We start from the raw sequence: 22,666 nt of genomic DNA, 5'->3' as shown, positions 1-22,666 counted from the left end.
GGGGGTGTGGTACTTCCCCGGTGCGAGCTGGCCCAATTCGTGCCGAAGCGTGCTCGACTACCACATACAAAAATTGATATTGATTTATGGCGATATTTAACATTTATTTTTATTATTATATGTATAGAAGACTTTCAAGAACAATACCTAACCAAATATCGTAATAATCATTAAATGCATCGTGACAACGCTTGACTTATCGGCCACCCGTGATCCCTCCTCAGCAGGCGAATTTCTCATACTCTCTGGGTTTAATGTGCATTAAACACACCACACGCCGCGAACAGTGAATATTGTGGATTCCAATCTCGCCTCGTAAACGATATTTTTTTTTTTCAAAAATCTCTAATTTTTTATATATTTTTTTAAATCTTTTAGGATTTCAATGCTATAAACTAAAAATAGATATAACTTTAATTATTACGTATTCGTTATGGAATTTCGTATTATTTACAAGTTGATTTGATAAATGTTTGATTTTTTAAATTATATTTTTATAACTAAAGATAATTTCTATCTTTGCAGGTACTATGAGGAAAACATTGATTCTGTTTTTGTCGGTATGCATCGTAGTCCAAGGAGATTACGACTTATTTACGAGTCCAGCAACGACTTTTTTCCAGGATTTAGCCGGATTTCAACTAGATAACAGAGTAACGGATCAAAATGGAGTACAGGCTGAAAGATTACCCGTTAATGGGTTCGGGTAAGGATTGGAATAAAGGTTCATTGATTGTTGAATGTGTCCTTGTATAAATCTTTGATTAAATAAATGTTCGTAAATTAATGAAGAACTTATTAATCTGCACACTTTGATAAACCATAGAATTCCAATCCGTGTTCCATTTATAAGATCATTTTATAAAACACATTTTTTTAATTAATAATATTCTTTTACTTTGGTCTGATACATTTTAAACTTTCTTAGAAAATTTAAATAGATTCTAATATTCAATATTACTTAGTCAAATGCACGGCTTGATTATTTATTATATTTTTAAACATCAGACATGACAGATGTCAGACAGGTTAAAAAATCAACCCTTACTTTATAAACCATAGACTAGAAAGATTTTCGAAAAAGTAAAATATCAATTTGATTAATATCATTTTGGATTGATGAATCTTAATTTCATCTTCGGATCAATAAAATGCACATAAGTAAATCTCTTGTAATTGTATTAAACAAAAAATATTGGCTGTGATAAACGGGCAACCGAGATAAGGTCCGTTATAGTTTCATCATACGTAGGTCGTATTTTATTATGTTTTTACTCGGAATTAATAAATACATAATATTATAAGAGAAATTTCTCCACTCGAACTGTTAAGTACTTATAACATAATTTTTTCGCAGAATCATACCTACGACCGATATCCAACAAAAATTCAGCTTCTTTGAATATTTTATCTTAATACACCCACTCCACTTCTACACTGACTACTACTTTGAGAAGTTAATTTTACTTGTAGAATAGTGAATTGATTCTTGAATTATTAATTCAAGCTTTATAAATTAATTTATCTACTAAACAAATATTTATTGATATCAAACTGAATACTTAGCGTATTGCATAGATTGTTACTATTTATTTCTTCTTTTCTATATATTATTTTAATAATTTTGTAATTATATTTTAATGAAAACAAATGTGTTAATAATAATCTTCTTGATCTGTGTTATGTGTGTAACCCATTATATTGTGAATCTTTATGTTGCATGTACTAATCTATAATATGATTGCACAAATTTGTTAACAGAGACGTTAAGAATATAATACCAGATGATGCCAGCAGCTACTTAAGGTAAGGATGTGGAAAATACGATGTAGCATATCTCATATAAAGAAAAGAATAATTGGGAAAGTAATGGTTTTAAATAAACATGAGTTTACTTTAGCATCATTCCGTTTCTCTCTCAAAGTTTCGATATTATTTAAAACGTTTTGCTTATCATGCAAAAAAACGAAATATCTCTAATCTCTATATTTAAATGTTAATCTTTGGATTGTTTGGTCGTATTTCGCGGTATGAGTTTTGTGTAAGTATCATACCTTGTAACCGATGAAACATCTGATTGCCTTTGGAAATTCATTTAACCACGTGAGCGAAGCCGCTGGTGGAATGCCACATTTAAAAAGGAACCCCTATTTCCGTTAGTCACGCTGTAACTTGAAAACGGTTGAACTTATTTTCTTCATATTTTTAATGGTTTCTTATAATTCGAAGAAAATATTAAAAAAAATTGAGTTTTCAAAATTCTTAACGAAAACGTCGTTTGCAGATTCCAGAATTCATCACAATTTTAGAACCGTATAAGCAGCTATTATATAAAAAATGAAATTGAGTACTAGGTACTTAATTTGTTTATAACAATAACGTCTAACGTAGTTAATTGCTCAAGAAATATTTGAATTTAAATGCTGACTACATTTAATTCTCATCGTACTTTTAATTGAAAGATTTCAAGGTTATTCGGAACATAAATCATAAAAAAACAATGCAACTCTGCTATATTTATAAATTTTATTAATCTGGCAATTGCTCTCCTAAACCTTCTATGTAGAATAACACATTTTGAAATAATTTGAAACCCAATTGCAACGATTACATTAATCGTTTTATTTATGTAAACAGGTTCAGTAACCCGCCACCACCTCTAGGATCTTCGCAAGACCCAGCAACCAGTACATGTGGTCTGGCACCGCCATTTTGCGCAAAGTCCCGATACAGATCCATTGATGGCACATGTAATAATCTACAGAATCCAAGCTTGGGAGCGCCGCAGACGCCGTACAATCGACTATTGCCTTTTAATTATGGTGATGGTATGTAACCTTCATTTAGTTTTATTCCAACTTTGTTCGTATTTTTCCATATTTGGATAGTCGTTCTGATGCTATAATGATATCGTCTTCTTGTATAGTAGTGTAATTGTAGAATATTTAGGTGACTTAATAGATCGTGATTATATGTAGAGCACAAATAGTAATACGATAGTTATGTTGAAGACGAAGAATTATAAATATAATGTCCATGATCTAAAATGTTTAACAACTCTTTATGTGAATAAACTTGTATTTGATTGGCGTGGTATATTATGCGTGGGGCTTATACTCTTGGGAGGCAACTGAGTCAGTCGTTAAAAAAAATAGGTTGATGTTTACGGCGATTCATATATCCAATTATTTTTGGTATTGCATATTAAGTACGACATAATTATTATGAAAATTTCTTCGAAATTGAAATAGGTCATTGAATAAAGTGACAAAGTATGAACATTGGAAAACGATTGATTGACATAAACGCCATTATATCAAATAAATCATCGTGCTACACAGCCAGTTATCTTTTTGACATAATCGATTCTTCCGTTGCTGGATTTGAACATTAATATGATTCAATCAATTATGGAACCCTTCATATTTCACTAACCGCCTGTTTTTAATATTCTTAACTTCCCAGAAATTTAATTTCCATTTACGTTCTGACCGTAAATATTGTATTAAGGTTCATATATTACATAATCTTTAGATATTATCCTTAAAATTGATTTATCGTATAACAAAAAAAAAAATACTCTTCTTTTCTGTTATACCTATTTCATAAGATGATAATATGCAATATACATATTATTTATATGTATCTTTTGAGTCAATATATTTTATTAAGTTTGCTGTTTCTTCTTTTTTCATAAATAAAACGCAAAACACAACTGTATAAATCTTTTCCGAACATAATGCCTTTACTAATTGACTTAACATTATCAAATGTATATTATAGTTACTCTTCCAAAGAACATGAACAAGACAACGCCTATAACCATTTTATTTACAAACTCTTAAAAGTCGATGCTATTACCAATAAAGATAGGATTTAGTACTCGTGTTAGAAAATGAAATAGAAAATATTAGGTACTACTCCTATGGAATGTTTATTTGTAATAAGATGTTACTAGAATGTGACACATTATTTTTACTTCAGGAATAAGTCAATTTCCAAGAGCTGTTGGCGGTGGAGTGCTACCAAATCCGCGAGATATTAGCTTAGCTGCATTTCCGGACAAACCTTTAGTGGACCCTCTGTGGAACCTGAACGCCCAACAATGGGGCCAAATCATCACACACGATATGTCCCTTACGGCTGGTGTGGCTCAAAGTCGTAAGTACTTATATATATAGCTATATTATTACTAACAATGTAGGGTTATGTACTAGTACAAGGGTTTGTGAACAATTGGGTTACAGTTGGTTATGTTTTCATAATATATTGGTGATAGAGTAATTTCGGTGAATTAGCTGCCACTGCATGTATACCTAGCTGTTTATGGAACAATCACTATTTAGAACTAGATTGCGTGTTAAAGTAGCTGCTAATTATGTAACATCGGATGTTGGGAATAACATATGCATGCTATTTCTAAAATAATTATCCCTATTTTTGGTGAAGTCTAGAAAAGTTTTTTGGTGAATGTAAAAATTGTGCAACACAATGTTTACCGTACGTTCCACTGTTTCAGCGAGCGGTCTTATCGCTTCGTGCGATTCGCGTTGAGAACACATTGAAAATTTTGTCAGGGTATTTTTCTTTTGATTTTCAAGGGAGTAATTCTTTTTAACTGTTCTTTCCAGAAAATTCTACGGTCAGCTTTCGACGAAGTAACTATGGTGGTTATATTTTTAGTTGGATTTTGATTTAGATTACACTACCTAAAGCATATTTATAATTTAAGTGACCATTCGCCCCGGATTTAACTGGGATTATAAATAAAATATATCTCATTTCACTGAGGAATAATTTGTACTAGTGAAAGATTTTACGATATCGGTTAAATCTTTCTAGAATTTTGCATTACAAATAAAATCAAAAATTAATCATCTTTCCTTGATATTATATGTATTTGACTCTTGTTTCAAAAATTAATGTCGAATTGTAGTCCAAAATACCATACTTTTAGCTGTTTACCCCTGCATCGGTCTTGGAACATAGAAAGCACACTTTTGTTAACTAACCTTTTATACATTACACAAAGCAAATTGTACGATGCTTGTTAGTACTAGTGCTACGTTGATAATCTTCAATAAAGGATTGTTCCCGGCCTCAAATCTGGAATCTTTTGTTTACAGATCGCGACCCGCTCGTCTGTTGCGATGACAACGGGCAGCTTGCGGCAGATGCATTCACGAATCCTCAGTGTGCGCCCATATTAATTCCTCCCCACGATCTCGTTCATGCTCAGCAAGGCACACAATGCATGAATTTTGTGAGAACTGGTACGACCAGAGACAGAAATTGTACGCCGCGCAACGCACCTGCGCAACCTGTAAGATATTATATGATTCGGTTTCTGCGACTGTTATTTTGACCAATCTATTCTCAAGTCTACTGTTTTAAGCATAACAGTTTCACTCATTATAATAGTACATTTTTAAGCAGATTAATACGCTAAGTTATCAAATTTGAAAGTCAGTGAGTCAGTAAACAAAGTCGAATATAAAAGGGAACATTGAAATGTCTTGTCAAAGATCCCTTCTCTACCTTTCTCAGTGTTATATCTTTTGGTCAAAGAACATTCAAATGTTTAATGTTTATTGGTGACAGTTTTTCCACCTCGTTATCCTTTTTTATAAAAGATGTGTTGGAATTCGATCTTTCTTCAGTTCGTTTTATGTTTTCGCTGTGAATAAAACTTGTAAGTAACTGACTCATCATGACTTAGATGTATGGCTTAGATCGGGTTTGCTAGTCCTTTTATGACGTCGAAGACACGACAGACATTCAAGAAAGGGTCACAACAAAACGATAAAGCAATATAAATGCGGAAGTCCCGTATTATACAATTAAATAAAATATTTTTCCATAAGCGTAAATGTTTCTATTATACACGACATTGTAATAATACTCGTACCATTATTTTATACGATACTAGCTGCGCCCCGCGGTTTCACCCGCGTAAGTCCGTATCCCGTAGGAATATCGGGATAAAAAATAGATGTTGGCCGATTCTCAGACCTACCCAATATGCTTACCAAATTTCAGAGGAATCGGTCAAGCCGTTTCGGAGGAGTATGGCAACGAAAACTGTGACACGAGAATTTTATATATATAGATTTCAACACCTGAGACTTTGAAAATTATTGAATTTGTATCTTACATGTGTGTTACTTTTTACAGTTAGGTATCGTTTCTGAATTCGTATCAAATTTTATCAGATAAAAGTGTAATGAGTATAGGGAACTGAATCTGAGTATAATTCGTTTGGGAAAACAAATGCAGGTCGTATCATTATTTTCATACGCTTGTTGAAACTACGAAAGAAGCCTACAAGGGTTTTCACTTCGACGGAGCTTTTAAGTCTTCGCAAAGTAATCGGCTCGAACCCAATCCCTTGTGATGCTGATATGAGCTGACATTTTCATTTTCTGTGAGCATAGTATTGATACTATACTAATTTATTTTAATTATTTAATTTACCAAATCCCATACGTAATATAATAGTGTGATTTCCTTCTTTTTTTGAAGTCGGTTGAATATTAATTTTAAAGTCACTAAATTATTTTTGAAATTTTATCGCATACAAATAAAACCTTTCCTCTTTATAATATTAGTATAGATTAATTATAATAAGCCGTAACATAGTAAAGGATTTTAAAATAAAGATGAATAAATACAGTAGATATTTGTTATTTGCAAATTGCTACTCAATGATTACAGAATTATACACATGTTCTAATCTTGGATCCAGTGAAATATTAACAGATCGATGTTTGTCATAAATCTTATTGATTTGACTAAGTGTCTCTGGTTTATTGTATTAATCTTAATTATAAGAAATTAGCTTTTAAAATATCGACCCATATTATATTACGAGAGCTTCAAGTTACATTATCTTTCAATAAATTGTGGTAAGAAATTCCATGACCTCTTATGGTATAAAATGTAAGCAACTCATTTAAAATGCTTATGGAAAGTTACACGCATGCATATTAACTACGCTCTCAAGTAATCTCGTTATCTGAATATTATAGATAGACAACAAAGAACAGTAATATTATTTTACATTAAAAAAATATATTTTAAGTACGCCGTACAGATGAATTAGTTCAAACAGATATCGTGCCTTTACGTCCCCAATGCGGAAATTTGCCATTAAAATTGACACACAAAAATATCATATTTCGTTTAAAGATTGCAGCAAGTTGATAAATTTTCATATAAATATATTTTAGTCTTCATTTCTTTGCCAGTGCCCGAATTATGTGAAATATAAATTGAAATGACTCTCAATATTAAAATATAAACATCACATCATGTTGTGTTAATTCACACGCCGTATGTTGGAAAAACATTTTTTAGTGAATTTGAGATCTGTATTTATATAATATGATACTTAAACATTAAATAATAATAAGTATCACAGCATTGTATAAAACAAAGTCACTTTCTCTGTCCCCATGCCCCTATGTATGGTTAAATCTTTTAAATTACGCATCGGATTTTGATGGGTTTTCTTAAATAGATAGAGGGATTCATGAGGAAGGTTTATATGTATCACAACATCTATTAAACTAATCCGAATCAACGCGTGCGAAGCCAGTATATAAAGCTTAAAAACAATAAAAAAAACTGCACTTAAGGCAATGATTTTTATGATAAAACGTAATAATTAAAAATTGATAAAGCACACTCTGTCTATAGTATTGTAACAGGATATAAGAATGTTAATTATTTAAAGCAGAAACTCTGTATTCCACTCTAAAACGTCAAAACAAAAGAAATTAATTCAAGTTGACTATACTTAACGTTTAACGCAACCGCAAACATTTACGGCTTACTTTGTTTCATTACAATGCCTTTATGCCTTATTATGTTTTTATTCGAAAGTTTATTTATTAAAATCCGTATGTTAAGAAAACAGTACTTGTTTTTCATAGCCGTTCATTTGAAATTGTTTTACCTCCCCAATACCCACGATTCTTGCCAAAAATAACATTGACTAGAAAAGTGTAAAAGGGGAATAAATTACTTTCAATTCATGCATTATTCATTATTATTTGTAACTCAAACATGACGTATATAAAAATATATTAACACAGATTAATAAATAGATACTTTACACAGAATATAATATTATTACTGTTCAATACATATAACTTAAATTTTTATTGCAATGCTTAAGGCTTGCTATGCTTATATTATCTAGTCTAAGATTATATATGTGTGCTAATTTTATAACCTCACAAAAACGGAAGATATATGTTGTCATGGGTTACAAATAGGATACGTCGTACTTCCTTTATGGAAAGTAGCTGGAACGTAACAGATACAGTATATCATACTTATTATATCTCCGAGTATATTCTTGCGTAAGCAATTCATGAGTAAAAAATGTGTAGCAGAGTTTGTTAAAAAATCGGATTAATATACAAAAGAACGGAGAATCATAGTACCTACATTGCATTGTGATACTATATGTTAGCGTCGTGTGTGTTAGGGTCGTGTTTAATCAGTATGTTAATTTAAGTAAAGTGTGGGTTGGGTAGTAGTAATTGTTAATATACACACCAACTAAGTGACTTGATTTTAAGTACGTGCGTGTATTTAAAACATATATTGTATATTGTACATCGTGTATTTATAATATATAAAAATAAGACTTTATACTTTGGAATTCTTGCAATTATTAGATTTCATTTGTCGATGTCTATGATGTGACATCAACTATCGGTATACATATTACTCTCATATTTTAGGGGTTAATTAGGTTAGAAACTGAGTAACTTATTTAATAGTAATTGATTTTCGTCTTTCCAGATATCCACCGTCACTGCGTACATGGACCTCTCCTTAGTTTACGGTAGTAGTGAGGGTCAAGCTCGTCCGATCCGTGCCTTCCAAGGCGGTCGGCTAGTTACGGTTCTGCGGAATGGCCGTGAATGGCCACCGCAGGACCCTAACGTCACACAGACTTGCGAGAGCGCGCAATCGCAAAATGAACCCTGTTATTTGACTGGTAAGGAATAAAATACAAGTTGTAAGACAAACGATCGCAGTTGGTTCGATGCCTTCCGTGATCGATGGACTAGATTAAATAACTTATCATCATCCATATCATCAACATATAAATGTAAGATTTGAGGGCGTTATTGTCGTCCTAGAATTGGGATCTACAGCCATGAACGACACTGGCCTTTTTTTTTTTTTTTTTTTTATAGTGGGGAAATCTTGCATAGATACCCACGGCCCCCGGGGAAGAGGTCGTGGGTTATGTCGGATTCCTACCGACTAAAACCCCACTGTGTTCCGTCGAGCCACATAAGTGAAGGGGCCACGGGTGCTTGTTGGAATTCGTCCGCGACCCCCTCGGCGGCAGCCCTGCAGGCCCGGCACAAACTTAGAGCTGCTTATTTGCCTGCTCTACCCTTCTGTGGCGGCGTGAGCGGAACACGTCTCGATGAACGACACTGGCCTAAAACATATCAGTCATAAAGTAGTTATTTAAATGAAAAAAATGACAACACTGATAACAGAAATTTTTGAAACCAAAATGCAGTTGTCATATATAATCAAGGTATCTAATAATATTGTAACTAATTTGATGGCACGTTAACCGTCGCGTAATATGGTCAATGTGTTTCCTGTCAATAATAATATCTAAAAAATAATTAGAGATGTCACTTCTGCAAAAGAAAAGTATTTCTTATGTTAAATTACTTTCAAAATATTTTGTAACTAGCTCGTAGGTAAGTACAACATCGACAAAAGCATTTATAAAACTTTTGCATTCTGTTAAAATATACAGCAAATAAGAGATGAAAATTCCAATAAACACATTTGCTTTACTTTCTTTCAATTGTATACGCCTGCCAAGAAAATGTAGTTAAAAGATACTAAATATTTTTTAAGAATTTAATGCCTTAGCATTAAGCTTTTAATACTTTCATTACATTAGGTATGTGGTTAATTAACACTTATTTTGCTATACAGTGTTAATTATAAAACACAATTTCATAATATTGTATAAATAACGAAAGGGAAAGCTTCTGACGAATCTGTTTACATTCAAATAACTAAAATGTAAATATAACTAAAAACAGACGAGTCCTATTGCGTTACTTATACAAGTAATTTGTCAAGTATACGACCACTATAGCTTGTTTGTATGTTTAGACTCCGAATGTATTTTTCTCAGGTGACGCAAGAGTAAATCAAAACCCTCAATTAACGCTTCTACAAATTATATTACTACGCGAACACAACCGCATAGCTGATGCACTGGCGGCCATGAACCGGTGGTGGAGCGACGAGACGATATTCCAAGAAGCAAGGAGGATCCACATTGCTGAAATACAGCATATCAACTATTATGAATATCTACCTATATTTCTTGGTATGTATTTTATTATTTAAAATGAACCGACCTTTATATATACTCATTAATAACGTATTAAAAGCAAAGGTTAGGAAAAATGTAATATATATGTATATATGTTTATGTTCGGTGTAAGATATATTTTGATTGGTGACAAGTTCATTTTATTAATTGAGATTGTGAACTGTATTAATATATTTAAGGACATACAAAATAATAGTTTACAAACAACGGCAATTGCTAGCATTTGAATGATAGAATTAACTCGTTATATAATTTTAAATTTATCCATATTAGGTGAAAAAGGTTTTATGTAGGTATACCATTCTCTCCTTTGCATCAATCATTCTAAAGTAAATACGAAGAGAAGCATTGATTTGAAATATCTTGTTTACTCAAAATACTGTATTTTTATACGTTAAAAGTTTTGAAATAATTTGAAGAATGCTAATTAATTTCGTTTATCGACCTTTTTTTTCCGCAGAAGTATGTTTTCGTCTGAGTGCCTTTGTTCTAATTTATATAAAAAAGATACATCTATATAATTCTTTCTTCTACCACAGATATTTCTTAAATACAATATTCAATGCGATTAATTTCATTCTTTCATAAAATTGAATATACATTTTTAATAAATTTTAGAAAGATAATTTAAAAATGTTATTAAAAAATTTAATATTTTTACCATTTATATATTAACAATTTATAAACAAATGTCAAAAATCCTGTGTCTCTATTTGATTCCATAAAAATAAAGTTGATTATCTTTAAAGCAGACACAATGTCAACCCATTTTTTTATTTTGTATCTGTATATATGTTTCTATAATCTGTATTGTTTCTAGGTTATGAGAACATGGTGAAAAACAGGCTTATTTACCCGGGAGCACAAGACTACGTGAATGATTACAACCCACAGGTCAACCCGTCTGTATTAGATGAGCACGCCACTGCTGCATTTAGACATTTCCACACATTAATCCGAGGGTTTTTGCAGTATGTTAAAAGATTATAATGATTTTGCTATAGCTAAAAGGATTGACGACACGAATAAAGGAATGACTGGGAAGGGTGAAGGAAAGGACACAGACTTCTGGATCCTGAATGTATAGAATATCTTGAATGAAATTATGTTTAGATAATTGATGAATCACGAATTTTTGATATGATAAAATGAATCACAAATTTTTAATATGTTTGCTGAATACTTAAAATATTTTATTTCGATTAGGATTACAATCAGAGTCCTATCTTTTATCTGCGCATTCGCACAGGCACTACCTTTGCGAATGTTCATGGACCGTAGTGATCGCTTACACTCAGACGAATCAACAGCTCAGTTGTCCGCTGTGGCATAAAAAAGTTTGTTAATTGTTAAATATGCAACATGAGAGTAAATAACTTATCATCCTCCGCTGTGGCATAAAAAGTTTGTTAATGTTAAATAATGCATTTTATTAAACTCGTTGGTGTTTTGAATAAGGAAAGTACGTGTATACAGTACACCAATATATACACTGTGATCAATAAACTGAATTCATGAGAGTAAATAACTTATAATTCAAAATTTAGCTAAACTTTTAATTATACCTGTAAATTTCGTATATTCATTGTATATTGTTTTCACCAGCTTAGTAACAGAAAACAGGGAGTTGGCTGGGTACGCTCGTATCAGTGACTGGTTCAACAGGCCTCTGTTATTGGAAGTGGATGATATCTTTGACAAATTGACGAGAGGTCTGACAACCCAGCCGCAGTCCTACAGCGATCAATTTTGGGATAGCGAAATGACGCAGTACTTATTCCGGTAAGGTTCATGAAGCAATAGTTGGGTCATTTAAATGGAAAGATAAAAGGGTCAAGGTGAAGGGGCCGTGGAATAGCACAAAAATAAAGTACAATTAAGAAAAATTTCGTTACAATAAAAGTTTACGTTCAATTAAGGCGTGGGCAATGTCTAGTTCATACTAATTAATTAATTTCAGTTAAATTTTTAAATTAATGCGAAAGTTTATCTGTTTTAGCTCTTATTTAACTTTTATTTCAATTGATTAAATACAACTAAAGTTAGAGAATGTAAAAATTATTTAATTAAGTACTAATCTTATTATATCTATCTTCACAAGAATCTAGACATTTGCTAAAAATGTAGATGCCATCTTAAACCAGTTCAGTGATAATATAGACCATACAATTTTAATTGCAAATGTTTAATTTTTCATACTGTATTTTATATCCGACATTTTTTTAAATGACACTACATATATTTAAAAAGACAGTTACAAAAACATTTCATGTCTTAAAAGTAACAGCGTTGGTTATTTTTAAATAGTTTACTGAATTTCTTAATAAAAAATTCAGTGAATTAGATGGGACATGTATCCCAGCCGAAAACCAACCGACAACCAACACAAAACCTCTCATAGTGATAAATGATGTCGCTTTTTATTATCTTTTTCACACTTTTTAATACGTGTTTATTACAAATAAACTTTAAACAAATTTATAATAATATAAGTAAACTTAGATATTATGTATATGTAAATAAGGCCTATGAGCATAAAATTTAAATGGGCTTGGTCCTCAATCCATATGCGGAGATGGGTTGTCAAGTGTCGTTAATCGTATTAAACTTTTTATCTCACCCAACTCAACATCATTAATATACATTTAACACTAGAATATTAAAACGTAGTTAAAACTTTATAACGAGGGAAATTTGTAATATCATGGCTTAATATATATTAATATTATTATATTTACCTGTAGTTGTTTAGGATTTTTTTAGTTTTAAAGTATCAAAGATATAACACAAAATTTTAACTATGCCACCTTATAATACTTAGCGCGGAGTCTATTGAATTATGCTTTATTTATTAAAATAATGAAAAGTATTACCGCCTTCAATTCGTTTTTAGATGTATTCAATATGCCAGGATATCATATTTACTATAGTTACATTGTAGATGCTCTTTCAATATTTCAATATGGTACCAACAACACTGGCACCGAGGTGATTGAAGATTCTATTTCGTAAAATATTAAATATATTTTAGCTTTGGGGAACCTTCTGTGCCTTGTCTTTTTGAACTTATGGAATGGTTGTTAGGAATACTTATATAGGTATTAAGGTTTCGTAACAGGTATTGTAAAAACTTTCGTACAAAAGTTTGTATTTTAGAACTTCCACACAAATTCCTATTCCAGCAGCTTGTAATTTTTCCGTGTAATTATGAATAAGTAAAGATTTACACTATTTTTTATCGGTGTCTTGAAGAATCTTATCCATAGGGAAATGAAAAGAAACAGATGTAGAACAGTTTGATAACTATATTCATATTTCTAAGTATATTTTACATCGTGTATACCTACTTTGTATTTATTAAGAAAGTCAGCAGAAGATTTTGTGTATTGATTGGTTCGGAATTCGGTCGCGTATAAAGACCATTACGGTTTTATTAGTCCGCAGCCTCATCTTCTTTCAAGCCGAAACCATTATTATAGTATGTACCTATTCTTCCACGACGTCTTCATTGACTTTTTATTGTGATAATGTATTTGCGTAGAAATCAAGACGAACATTTCACCTAAATAAATAACGTTGTAGGCTTAAGTACATTCAAACGTACCTAATGTTTGAAAATATGTAATTTTTTCCAATTATCAGCATATTTTTAGAAATTTACAAGATAATTATGATGATCTTGCAATAATATTTGAACAAAAAAAAAGAACTAAAGGCGTTCTAATTGAATAAAAATGATTTTTTATATATGTTAATAGTGTAAGTGTAAAATGTATAATTTTATCATACATATATTTTACCATACACATAATTTCGCAAACGTAGCAGTGTGATTCAATATGTGTGAAAACTGTTCACTCATAATATCAAATATTTTAGAGGCTTAAGATTGAATATACAATACCAACAAAACAAACACAAATTGGCCAAGTTCAGCATTAAGATATTATGTTATATCTATAACATATTGAGCTGCTTACTAACTCCAAGCAAAGAAGCTTCTAGTGATTGCAATATCTGCAGACCGAGTTTCGAGAAACGAACACATAAACTTTACGCAAGTGCCATTAGAGAACTAAACCTAAAGAAGTTTTGTATCAAAGTTAAATAATTTACTTGATTTGAAAATGATGTTAGATACTGTTCAGTTTGTACAATAATAATTAGTTATAACGTATTGGAAATATATTTTTGTTTTAATTTGCTGCACATAATTTATTAGTGTTGATTTATACGTATAAATAAATAGTGAAGGAATTAGTACATTAAATGGTATCTAAATAAGAAAGTACTTCTTATACTGTTCTGTTTAGATGTAATTTGGATAGTTTCTGTTGAGGATAAACCTTTATCCTTTAAGTAGATAACACATAGCCATTACATAGATATCTATTTATTTGAAATGATGGGCATTATATAAAATGCCATAGAAAACTCTCCTTTTTGACAAATACCATATAACAATAATATGTTTTTTTGGCTTCAGACGAAACAAGACATATGGAGGCGACCTTCGCGCAACAGACATTCAGCGTGGCCGCGATCACGGACTGGCTAACTACATCGACACCAGAGCGGCCTGTGGTCTACCTGTTCCAAGAACATTCAAGGATATGACTGACTTTATATCAAAACCTGTAAGTTTAAAATAGTAAATTTGATCATCTACCTAATACTTTTAGGTAAATATGTTTTTGAATGGATTTCAAATATTTTTGTGTACTAAAACTTGAATACAGTAAATTTTTTTTCAACAATTTACAGCTGCCATTTCATGTCCTGTTTTTTTGATACATGTTTTCTCTTTGAAAGATGTGTTAAAGAACTATACTTTAAAACACATTTAAATTTCTACCCAGAGCAGAATATTTTTCACAAAATCCGAGATTCCGTATATAAGTTAAGAGTCAAAGTGGAAGATATTCACGAGATTCTCTCCTGAGACACGTTTTCTGATTCTTAAGAAGTTCGTAAGTATTATACTAGATTTCTTGGTTGAGACTCTTCGTTTAAAAATTAGACAAATACGTTGCCCAATTCATTAAGTATTTACAAAAGTAAATTATTGTTCAGTTTTATTATACAAAATAAGGACAACGACAACAGAGGAGGAAAAAGATTAGGTAATCGGAAACAATAATAAAAACAAAACACCACGCTTTCGCAAATAATACAGCGTTTTGTGATAAAAAGATTTGGCTTATAAAAAGAGGGCAGGCCGGGAGCGATATACAATTTATAAAAAAATATGTAAATGAATGTTGATGGCATCAACAGTTTTTTTTTGAAAATTAAAATTGTGAAGGTATTTAAGTTTGCTTCCATAAATACTTAATAAGAATCTGGAGGTCGCCAAATACGCACCAAAACTACCAAAATTTATAAAGATAAGATAACACGACAACTTTATTATTTATAAAATAAAAATGCAGACAGCATCTAGTTTATCTCCATCTCTCGAAACAAAAGCAGGCATTGTTACTGTCTACACAGACACAGACCAATAAATAACGCTGCTTGTTTCAGCAAAGAAAATGCAGTTTATCAATACTTATAAATATATTCTCATAAACTGTACTGTCAGTGCTAAAAATCTGTGGTTGAAAGAGACTATTTCTTTTTTAGTAAAAGACAAAGCGCTTGCTGCCGAGGCACATACAAATAGCCCGCTACGGAAACATTTTAAGGATTCGAACGTTGATAGAATATACTATGCTCTTCGCTGGATTGCTCATTGAAACAAGTTTCAGGATATTTACTTTCATTACACGTACCAAATTTCTTAAACGTTTTCAATTCCTCACGCTATTTTGTTTAGGATTGCATAGAAGTAACAAAGAAAGTTTCTAGCTGTAAAGTTTATAGTTATATCTTATTTAGTAGTGAAGTTAGTGTATTTTGATTTATGATTACATAATCTCAATCTCGATCATAAATCAAAATAACTAAGATATTCGGTTATGCTTTAACACTTTAAAGCATAAACGTGGAAGTTATGTTCTGTGTCCCCTAGTGGGGTATAGGGCAGATGATTCATATCTGTTTCACTGATCGATTTTCTTCATGGTGAGGCTCCACCAGGAACCGAACCCAGGATCCTTTGGTTCTACGCTCACGCACCACTGTACCAAGGAAGTGGTCTGGTATTATTGGACACTACTTTTTTAAGGCTGGCTTTGTATGTCTAAAGAAAAAACTATTTATTGTGGGAGTCGAGCACGCTTCGGCACGAATTGGGCCAGCTCGCGCCGGGGAAGTACCACACCCCCACAGAAAACCGGCGTGAAATAGTGGTATGCCACTGTGTTTCGTACGGTGAGTGGGGGAGCCGGAGGCCCGTTTCCTTTTCCTTACCCGTCCTAGTCCATTCCTTCTTTCCAGTCGTTAATCCTTTCCTTTCCCTTACCCCATAAAAGCGGGCAGCGCATTCACGGAGGTACTACCTTTGCGAATGTTTATGGGCGGTGGTGATCGCTTACCATCAGGCGAACCACGAGCTCAGCTGCCCGCTATGACATAAAAAAAAAAAAGAAAAAAATATTTCGTTCCTATTACGTATTAGCTATCCCTATATATAATAATGAAATTAATGTTAATATTTACCTCCTATAAATAACCTCAATAATTTATCTAAGTCCATGTAGTTTTGTATCCTCATAGAAAGTTTTACACATTTGTTTTTCCGCCTATGCGTATACAGTCGGACGGATGCGGGTTTCTTATCTAACCTTTAGTTTTTTTGGGAGCTGTTCAATACAAATGTCACTTTTTCACAGAACGTAGACATTTTGGAGAGCTTGTACAAAGATCCGAGGGACGTAGAAGTGGTGGTCGCCGGGTCCTTAGAAGAGAATGTTCGGGGAACCCAGGCTGGTCCTACTTTCCTTTGCATCCTGACGGAACAGTTCTTCAGAACGAGGGTTGGGGATAGATACTTTTATGAAAACGGAGACCCGGAAACTGCTTTTACGCTAAGTAAGGATATTTTTTCAAGTTGGTTAAGAATTTAAATGTTTTTAAGTAAGCTTATAAGTCAAGAATAACGAAAATAACTAAATTTCCCTTTTATTTGCCCCTGTGATAACTGTGGCAACATATCAACGGATGAGTTATTTTCATCGCGTATCTCTGAAAACTAATGAAAACCGTAAATTTAGAAGAACATAAAAAAGCAATCAATGTTAATGAATTTGCAGACTCTTTTAGTTGTTAAGAGTATTTTAAATCAATGTTAAACTTTGAAACTATTAATAGGTCAACTGAACGCTATACGCCAAGGTGCATCTATGGCCCGTATTCTGTGCGACAACGCCGATAACATCCATTACATGCAGCCGAAAGCTTTCCAGCTTGTCTCAGTCGGGTAATTACTTCGATTCATAATAAGTACATGCGTATCTCGTTTTAAGAATGAAATAATTTTAGAACAAATTTACTTTTTCAGAAACAAACCAGTTCCGTGCAATCATTTGCCAGTCGTTGACCTGAGCTTATGGCGAGACGGCAGAGGTGGCTATGGAAGATAATCAAATAATTTTAATTTAGTTGTTAATAAAATAGTATTACTTAGATACAAAACATTCAGTTAAAAATTAAAGTACAGAAATAGATAATAACGTTGGTGTCTGCTTTATTTCAAACATTCTATGTTTGAAACAGTGCTTCTTTATTTCAGAGTATAAAATAGTTTATGTAGGTAGACACTATTATTTTAATTTCTATTCCTTCATTCAACCTCATGATTTAAATGTTTTAATGAAGATAATAAGGACATTTGTAAATATTATATATTATTATATTTTAAAATACATTGTAAACGTCAGTAGATGATTTGTTATAATTAAAACTTTTGCAATAAAATAAATATCAAAGTGACATCAAATCCTCATATTGCAGTGTATTCTATCCCTTTTGTTGAATAAACAATTTGCTTGTGCAATAACAATTTGTGGTAAATTAAAAAATGGGTTATATTATGGTTTAACACTTACCTAAACTGTATTAATTTTATATTGTAAATAAATGTTTGATGAAATAATATCGTTTCAATTTGACTAAAAATAAGCAACATCGATACAAATATCGTGATTGAAACACGTGTCTTCAATGTGTTTGCGTCACGGTGTTAAATGCTATTTATCTATTTATCAAGGGACAAAGGTGATTGATTAAGTTTGTGTCGGTTCGAAAGCCAATTTTACTACGAACTAAAATTCCTTGCGCTGCAAACGCCATTATTACGAATTCCTTTTAACTGGCTCAAATTTTGCTTGCCCCTGTTAGTATCTAAAACGCAATATCCATATAATTCCCTATTTCGTCACTTATAATTTAGAAGTACCTAAATAGTGTAGTGTTATCAGCACAATCAAATTACTCCAGCTTTGCTGGTCGTACCTTCAATTACTTCTATTTGTCTTTAAGAGACCGATAACAAAACTATCACAGCCCATTACCAAGTTGGAGTATTCAATTTAAAATAATATCCTTTTCATACATAAAATGGTAGTGAAGTAGGAAAATACGATAACAGCAATAATTCGTAAGCAATTACGGCTATATGATTGTTCATTTTCAAATACAGTAAAACATATGGGTGTGACCTATAAATTTAGAACTTTATTCAATCCAAAACTTTGCATAGGAACGTTATCTTCAATTTTATTAACTTGAACATTATAAACGACTCTTCTTGTTTACAAATGAAATATCACAAAGTAATAAAATGGAAACAACTTCAATATTCTTTCTCCACATCGGTAATCTATATATCGAGTTCCTTATTCTCAAATGTTCAATGTATGTACCTCGTATTTTGGTTGGATCGGTATATTTTGAGTTCTGCTGTTCTTTCTGTTCTAAGAACCTATGTAAAAAAATTAAGAAACATAGTTTAATGAGCAAAAATCTAACGATATATACCTATTGTAATGTCTTACGTCTATGTCATATAAAACGCGCTCTTAGCGCGCATCAGTGCGCTAACTTGACGCTGAACTGTGTTGTACTAGGGCCTAATAGCCGTATCAGATAAAAATCGTACATTGCGCGTTTTAACTATAGTCAAAGAATTCGTAACATTCTCAAGAGCTATTTGTATGGAAATTACAAAGCGTCTCTGCCATGCGTAAAAGGAACTAATTTTTGACAGCACGAACTCATCTGTCGCCATAATTTGAGACCGGAAGATGATAACACAAAAAAACTATTTCTATCAGGATAAAATGTTATACACATACGCCACCTCCCACAGTTATGACATTATCAAACTTCTTTTATCGTCATACAAGTAACTGCAAAAAATATTTAGATTTGTTACAAAACTATTGCTTTGCTCCTTTGTAGCGATATAGCAGCTATTTGAAACCGTCGAAAATGTATGGCCATGTTGATTTTCGTGAATGGGTACTCGACGAGATTTAGCTGTGCAATAATTTTGTTTATTTTGTGTTATGTTTGTGTGTGGTAGAGTTTGCTTTATTTATCCGACATGTTCAATTAACGTCAACGCGTTTGGGCCGCTGGTGCAAGGGCTACTTAGACTTACCCGTGAAAAACCAGCATCTTGATACAAGATGTATTAGCCTGTCGCTACGATTACACTACGAATTCGAATGTTATTCGTGCTCGCCTTTCACAGCGATATCGTTCTGTTTGTATATTTATATTCGTCGTAGATCTGTATCAAGCTAGTTCTCTGACGTGTTCATCTGACACAGCCATTAATGAATGTTAAATTGGACATTTAAATAAAACCCGTCTAGCATGTAATTGCGTAGCATTTGGGATAGTTTATTACCTCTTTATTACCATATTAAGTGTAGAGGAAAGTTCTTATGTGTATTTTGAGACATAATCATGTTGTTCGATAATAATTATTGCTTAAATTTATTAATTTGGTTAAATCTAATTACATTTTCTTTTTACCTAGGAATGATAGAATCAAAAGGTGTAAAAATCGAATTAGATTCACAAGATCTTTTGAATATAATTAGAGGGATATTTGAGATGAAGGAGTTGTCTCAAAATTACCCAGCACATAGAAGTGACAGCGGTTTTAGGTATCGCAATCCCTATCACCCTGAAGATGGTACTGTTGATGAATTACAAAAATTTCACCCTAATAAAACGCAAATGCTAAACGTTACTCACAAGCAATTAATTAAAAAAGAGGATAATTATTTGGAGCAAAAAATTGAAGAAGACAATAATAAGTTCCTTAATAACGCCAACAAAATAAGTGATGATGAACTCAGTAATGAGAATAGCATAGAAAGCGACTATAAGGTAGCACATAAATTAAAACCTCTAATGAAAAACGAAACGAAGTCTACAATAGTTCACCAAGAAGTATCAGATCAGAAAAAAATTAATCACGATCGAAAAACCTTTACACCGTATCAAATAAGATTTGATCTTAAAAAACGAAATTAAATAATTGTTTAAATGGATTACTCTTTTTAGCAAAGAGTTTTGAATTCATTAGCGAAATGCCTTATCCATGTAAATTGTACAAAGAAAATCACAACAATTAATTTTACGAATAAAAACTATGAAAGCGCGACGTCACAACAAAGCCTTTGTAAACGACCGAGCACTTAGCTTTAAAAATGTGAGTGCCAATTAAAACAGACGTAAATACAAACAACATGACTTATTTTCTACGAAGACTATATGATGAATTTAATGCATCAATTATATTGTCTCAAAAGGTACGAGCTGTATGTAAATCCTACTAATATTATAAATGCGAAAATTTGTAAGGATGTGTATGTGTTTGTTGCTCTTTCACGCAAAAACTACTGAACCGGTTGCAATGAAATTTGGTACGTAGACAGCTGGACAACTGGAATAACATATAGGCAACTTTTTATCCCGATACTCCTACGGGATACGGACTTACGCGGGTGAAACCGCGGGGCGCAGCTAGTAATCAATAACGCCCTAACGCTTGACGCCCAAGGAAAATTCCCGTTGGAATGAGTTATTTCATTGTGGTAAAAATTACTCAAGTTGTGGTAATTTTGGCGTCTCTAGTCTAACTATGCCCAAACACAAAAATCACATTACTATATTTCATAACATAATCATATCAAAGAAACGATCGGTGGATACGTGGATGGAAGACACGTATGTTTGTAATACTTTTGCATTTATTATATCAATAGGAGTTCAAAACACTTATACAATATCATACAACCTACAATGAGATAAGCTACGATTTAATTAATCTATCAATGCAATTTATGTCTCCATACATTATAATACGCGGTGTACGCTCTACGTTTTCTAGCTTTGAATAAAAATACAATTTAACATGACCGTTGATAAGCATTGAACTTTACATAAGACAATTAAATTACATATCATTTATCTAGCGAGATTGCAAACTGTTGAAAAATAAGTGGTTATTTTTCGGCACTTATGATTTTTCGAAATGAAACCTTGCTATTTCACTACATGGAAGAAGAAATTCGACATTCACATACTATATAGGCTGTTTTTTTTTAGGCATGCAACTTCCAATTGATATAAACATGTGAAAATAAACATTTTTATTTAAAAGATAATCGTATGCCACTAGAACTTATAATAGAATAGTCATTTACCGTCATTGAAATAATAAAATCTATTCTACCTTTTAAGTTGAATCAAACTGCAGATAGTGTGCAGATTTCATTAAAATCGGTTGCGTAGTTTAGGAGTCCATCGATACCACACAGGTCTATCATATCAATACCATTCAACGGAGGTTTTTGTTTCTCATCAGTAGACAATAATGGTTCTATAACGCTCCAATTGCCATATACAATGGCGAATCGACTCGTTCGGGTCCTCTTCTACGCAACGCTCCACAGCTGCAATAACTACTTCGCTATGCCCCATGTGATGTTTTATTAAATAGATATGTGTTGTTAGGAAACGATCCCTGCTTTTCCAAATGTCTTGCTCAGATGGACAATCGTCCAATGTAGATATTATTTAATATTAATATTATTTAATATATAGATTATATATAATAATATTAATTTTATTATATATAATCTATATATATTAAATAATATTAATATAGATATTATAGATTATATTATAATATTAATATTATTTAGATATATAGATCGACCTTAAATAGACGTAGAGCACGTAATTTTGGTGAACTGAACCATGGTTTAGCAATACTAAAATTTGCACATAAGCGTTGTTCGAAAGTAATTATCTATTCTCTGTGATATGGAAAACCGTACTAAAAGTAAATATACCGCCAACTGT

At 32.0% G+C, this 22,666-nt stretch overlaps 1 protein-coding gene across 2 annotated transcripts in view; it reads left to right on the top strand.

Moving 5' to 3' along the window:
* LOC119838573 (peroxidase-like) overlaps positions 1–18,434 on the top strand; it is a 47,824-nt gene extending 29,390 nt beyond the window's left edge. Inside the window, exons 2-14 of one of the 2 annotated variants that reach the window (XM_038364564.1) lie at positions 526–706; positions 1,762–1,806; positions 2,638–2,828; positions 3,985–4,161; positions 5,127–5,323; positions 8,815–9,013; positions 10,193–10,390; positions 11,217–11,367; positions 12,002–12,178; positions 14,883–15,033; positions 17,173–17,371; positions 17,651–17,759; positions 17,841–18,434. In XM_038364564.1, coding sequence (XP_038220492.1) covers positions 531–706; positions 1,762–1,806; positions 2,638–2,828; positions 3,985–4,161; positions 5,127–5,323; positions 8,815–9,013; positions 10,193–10,390; positions 11,217–11,367; positions 12,002–12,178; positions 14,883–15,033; positions 17,173–17,371; positions 17,651–17,759; positions 17,841–17,922 — 2,052 coding nt within the window. In that variant the 5' untranslated portion in view covers positions 526–530 and the 3' untranslated portion in view covers positions 17,923–18,434. The remainder of the gene's footprint in view (positions 1–525; positions 707–1,761; positions 1,807–2,637; positions 2,829–3,984; positions 4,162–5,126; positions 5,324–8,814; positions 9,014–10,192; positions 10,391–11,216; positions 11,368–12,001; positions 12,179–14,882; positions 15,034–17,172; positions 17,372–17,650; positions 17,760–17,840) is intronic. The other variant, XM_038364571.1, reaches the window with a different exon arrangement.
* The last annotated feature ends 4,232 nt before the right edge of the window (positions 18,435–22,666 follow it).

This window comes from Zerene cesonia, chromosome 3 (assembly GCF_012273895.1).
Source record: "Zerene cesonia ecotype Mississippi chromosome 3, Zerene_cesonia_1.1, whole genome shotgun sequence".
NCBI classification, from domain to species: Eukaryota; Metazoa; Arthropoda; class Insecta; order Lepidoptera; family Pieridae; genus Zerene; species Zerene cesonia.
This window is presented reverse-complemented; position numbering and strand designations above follow the sequence as displayed.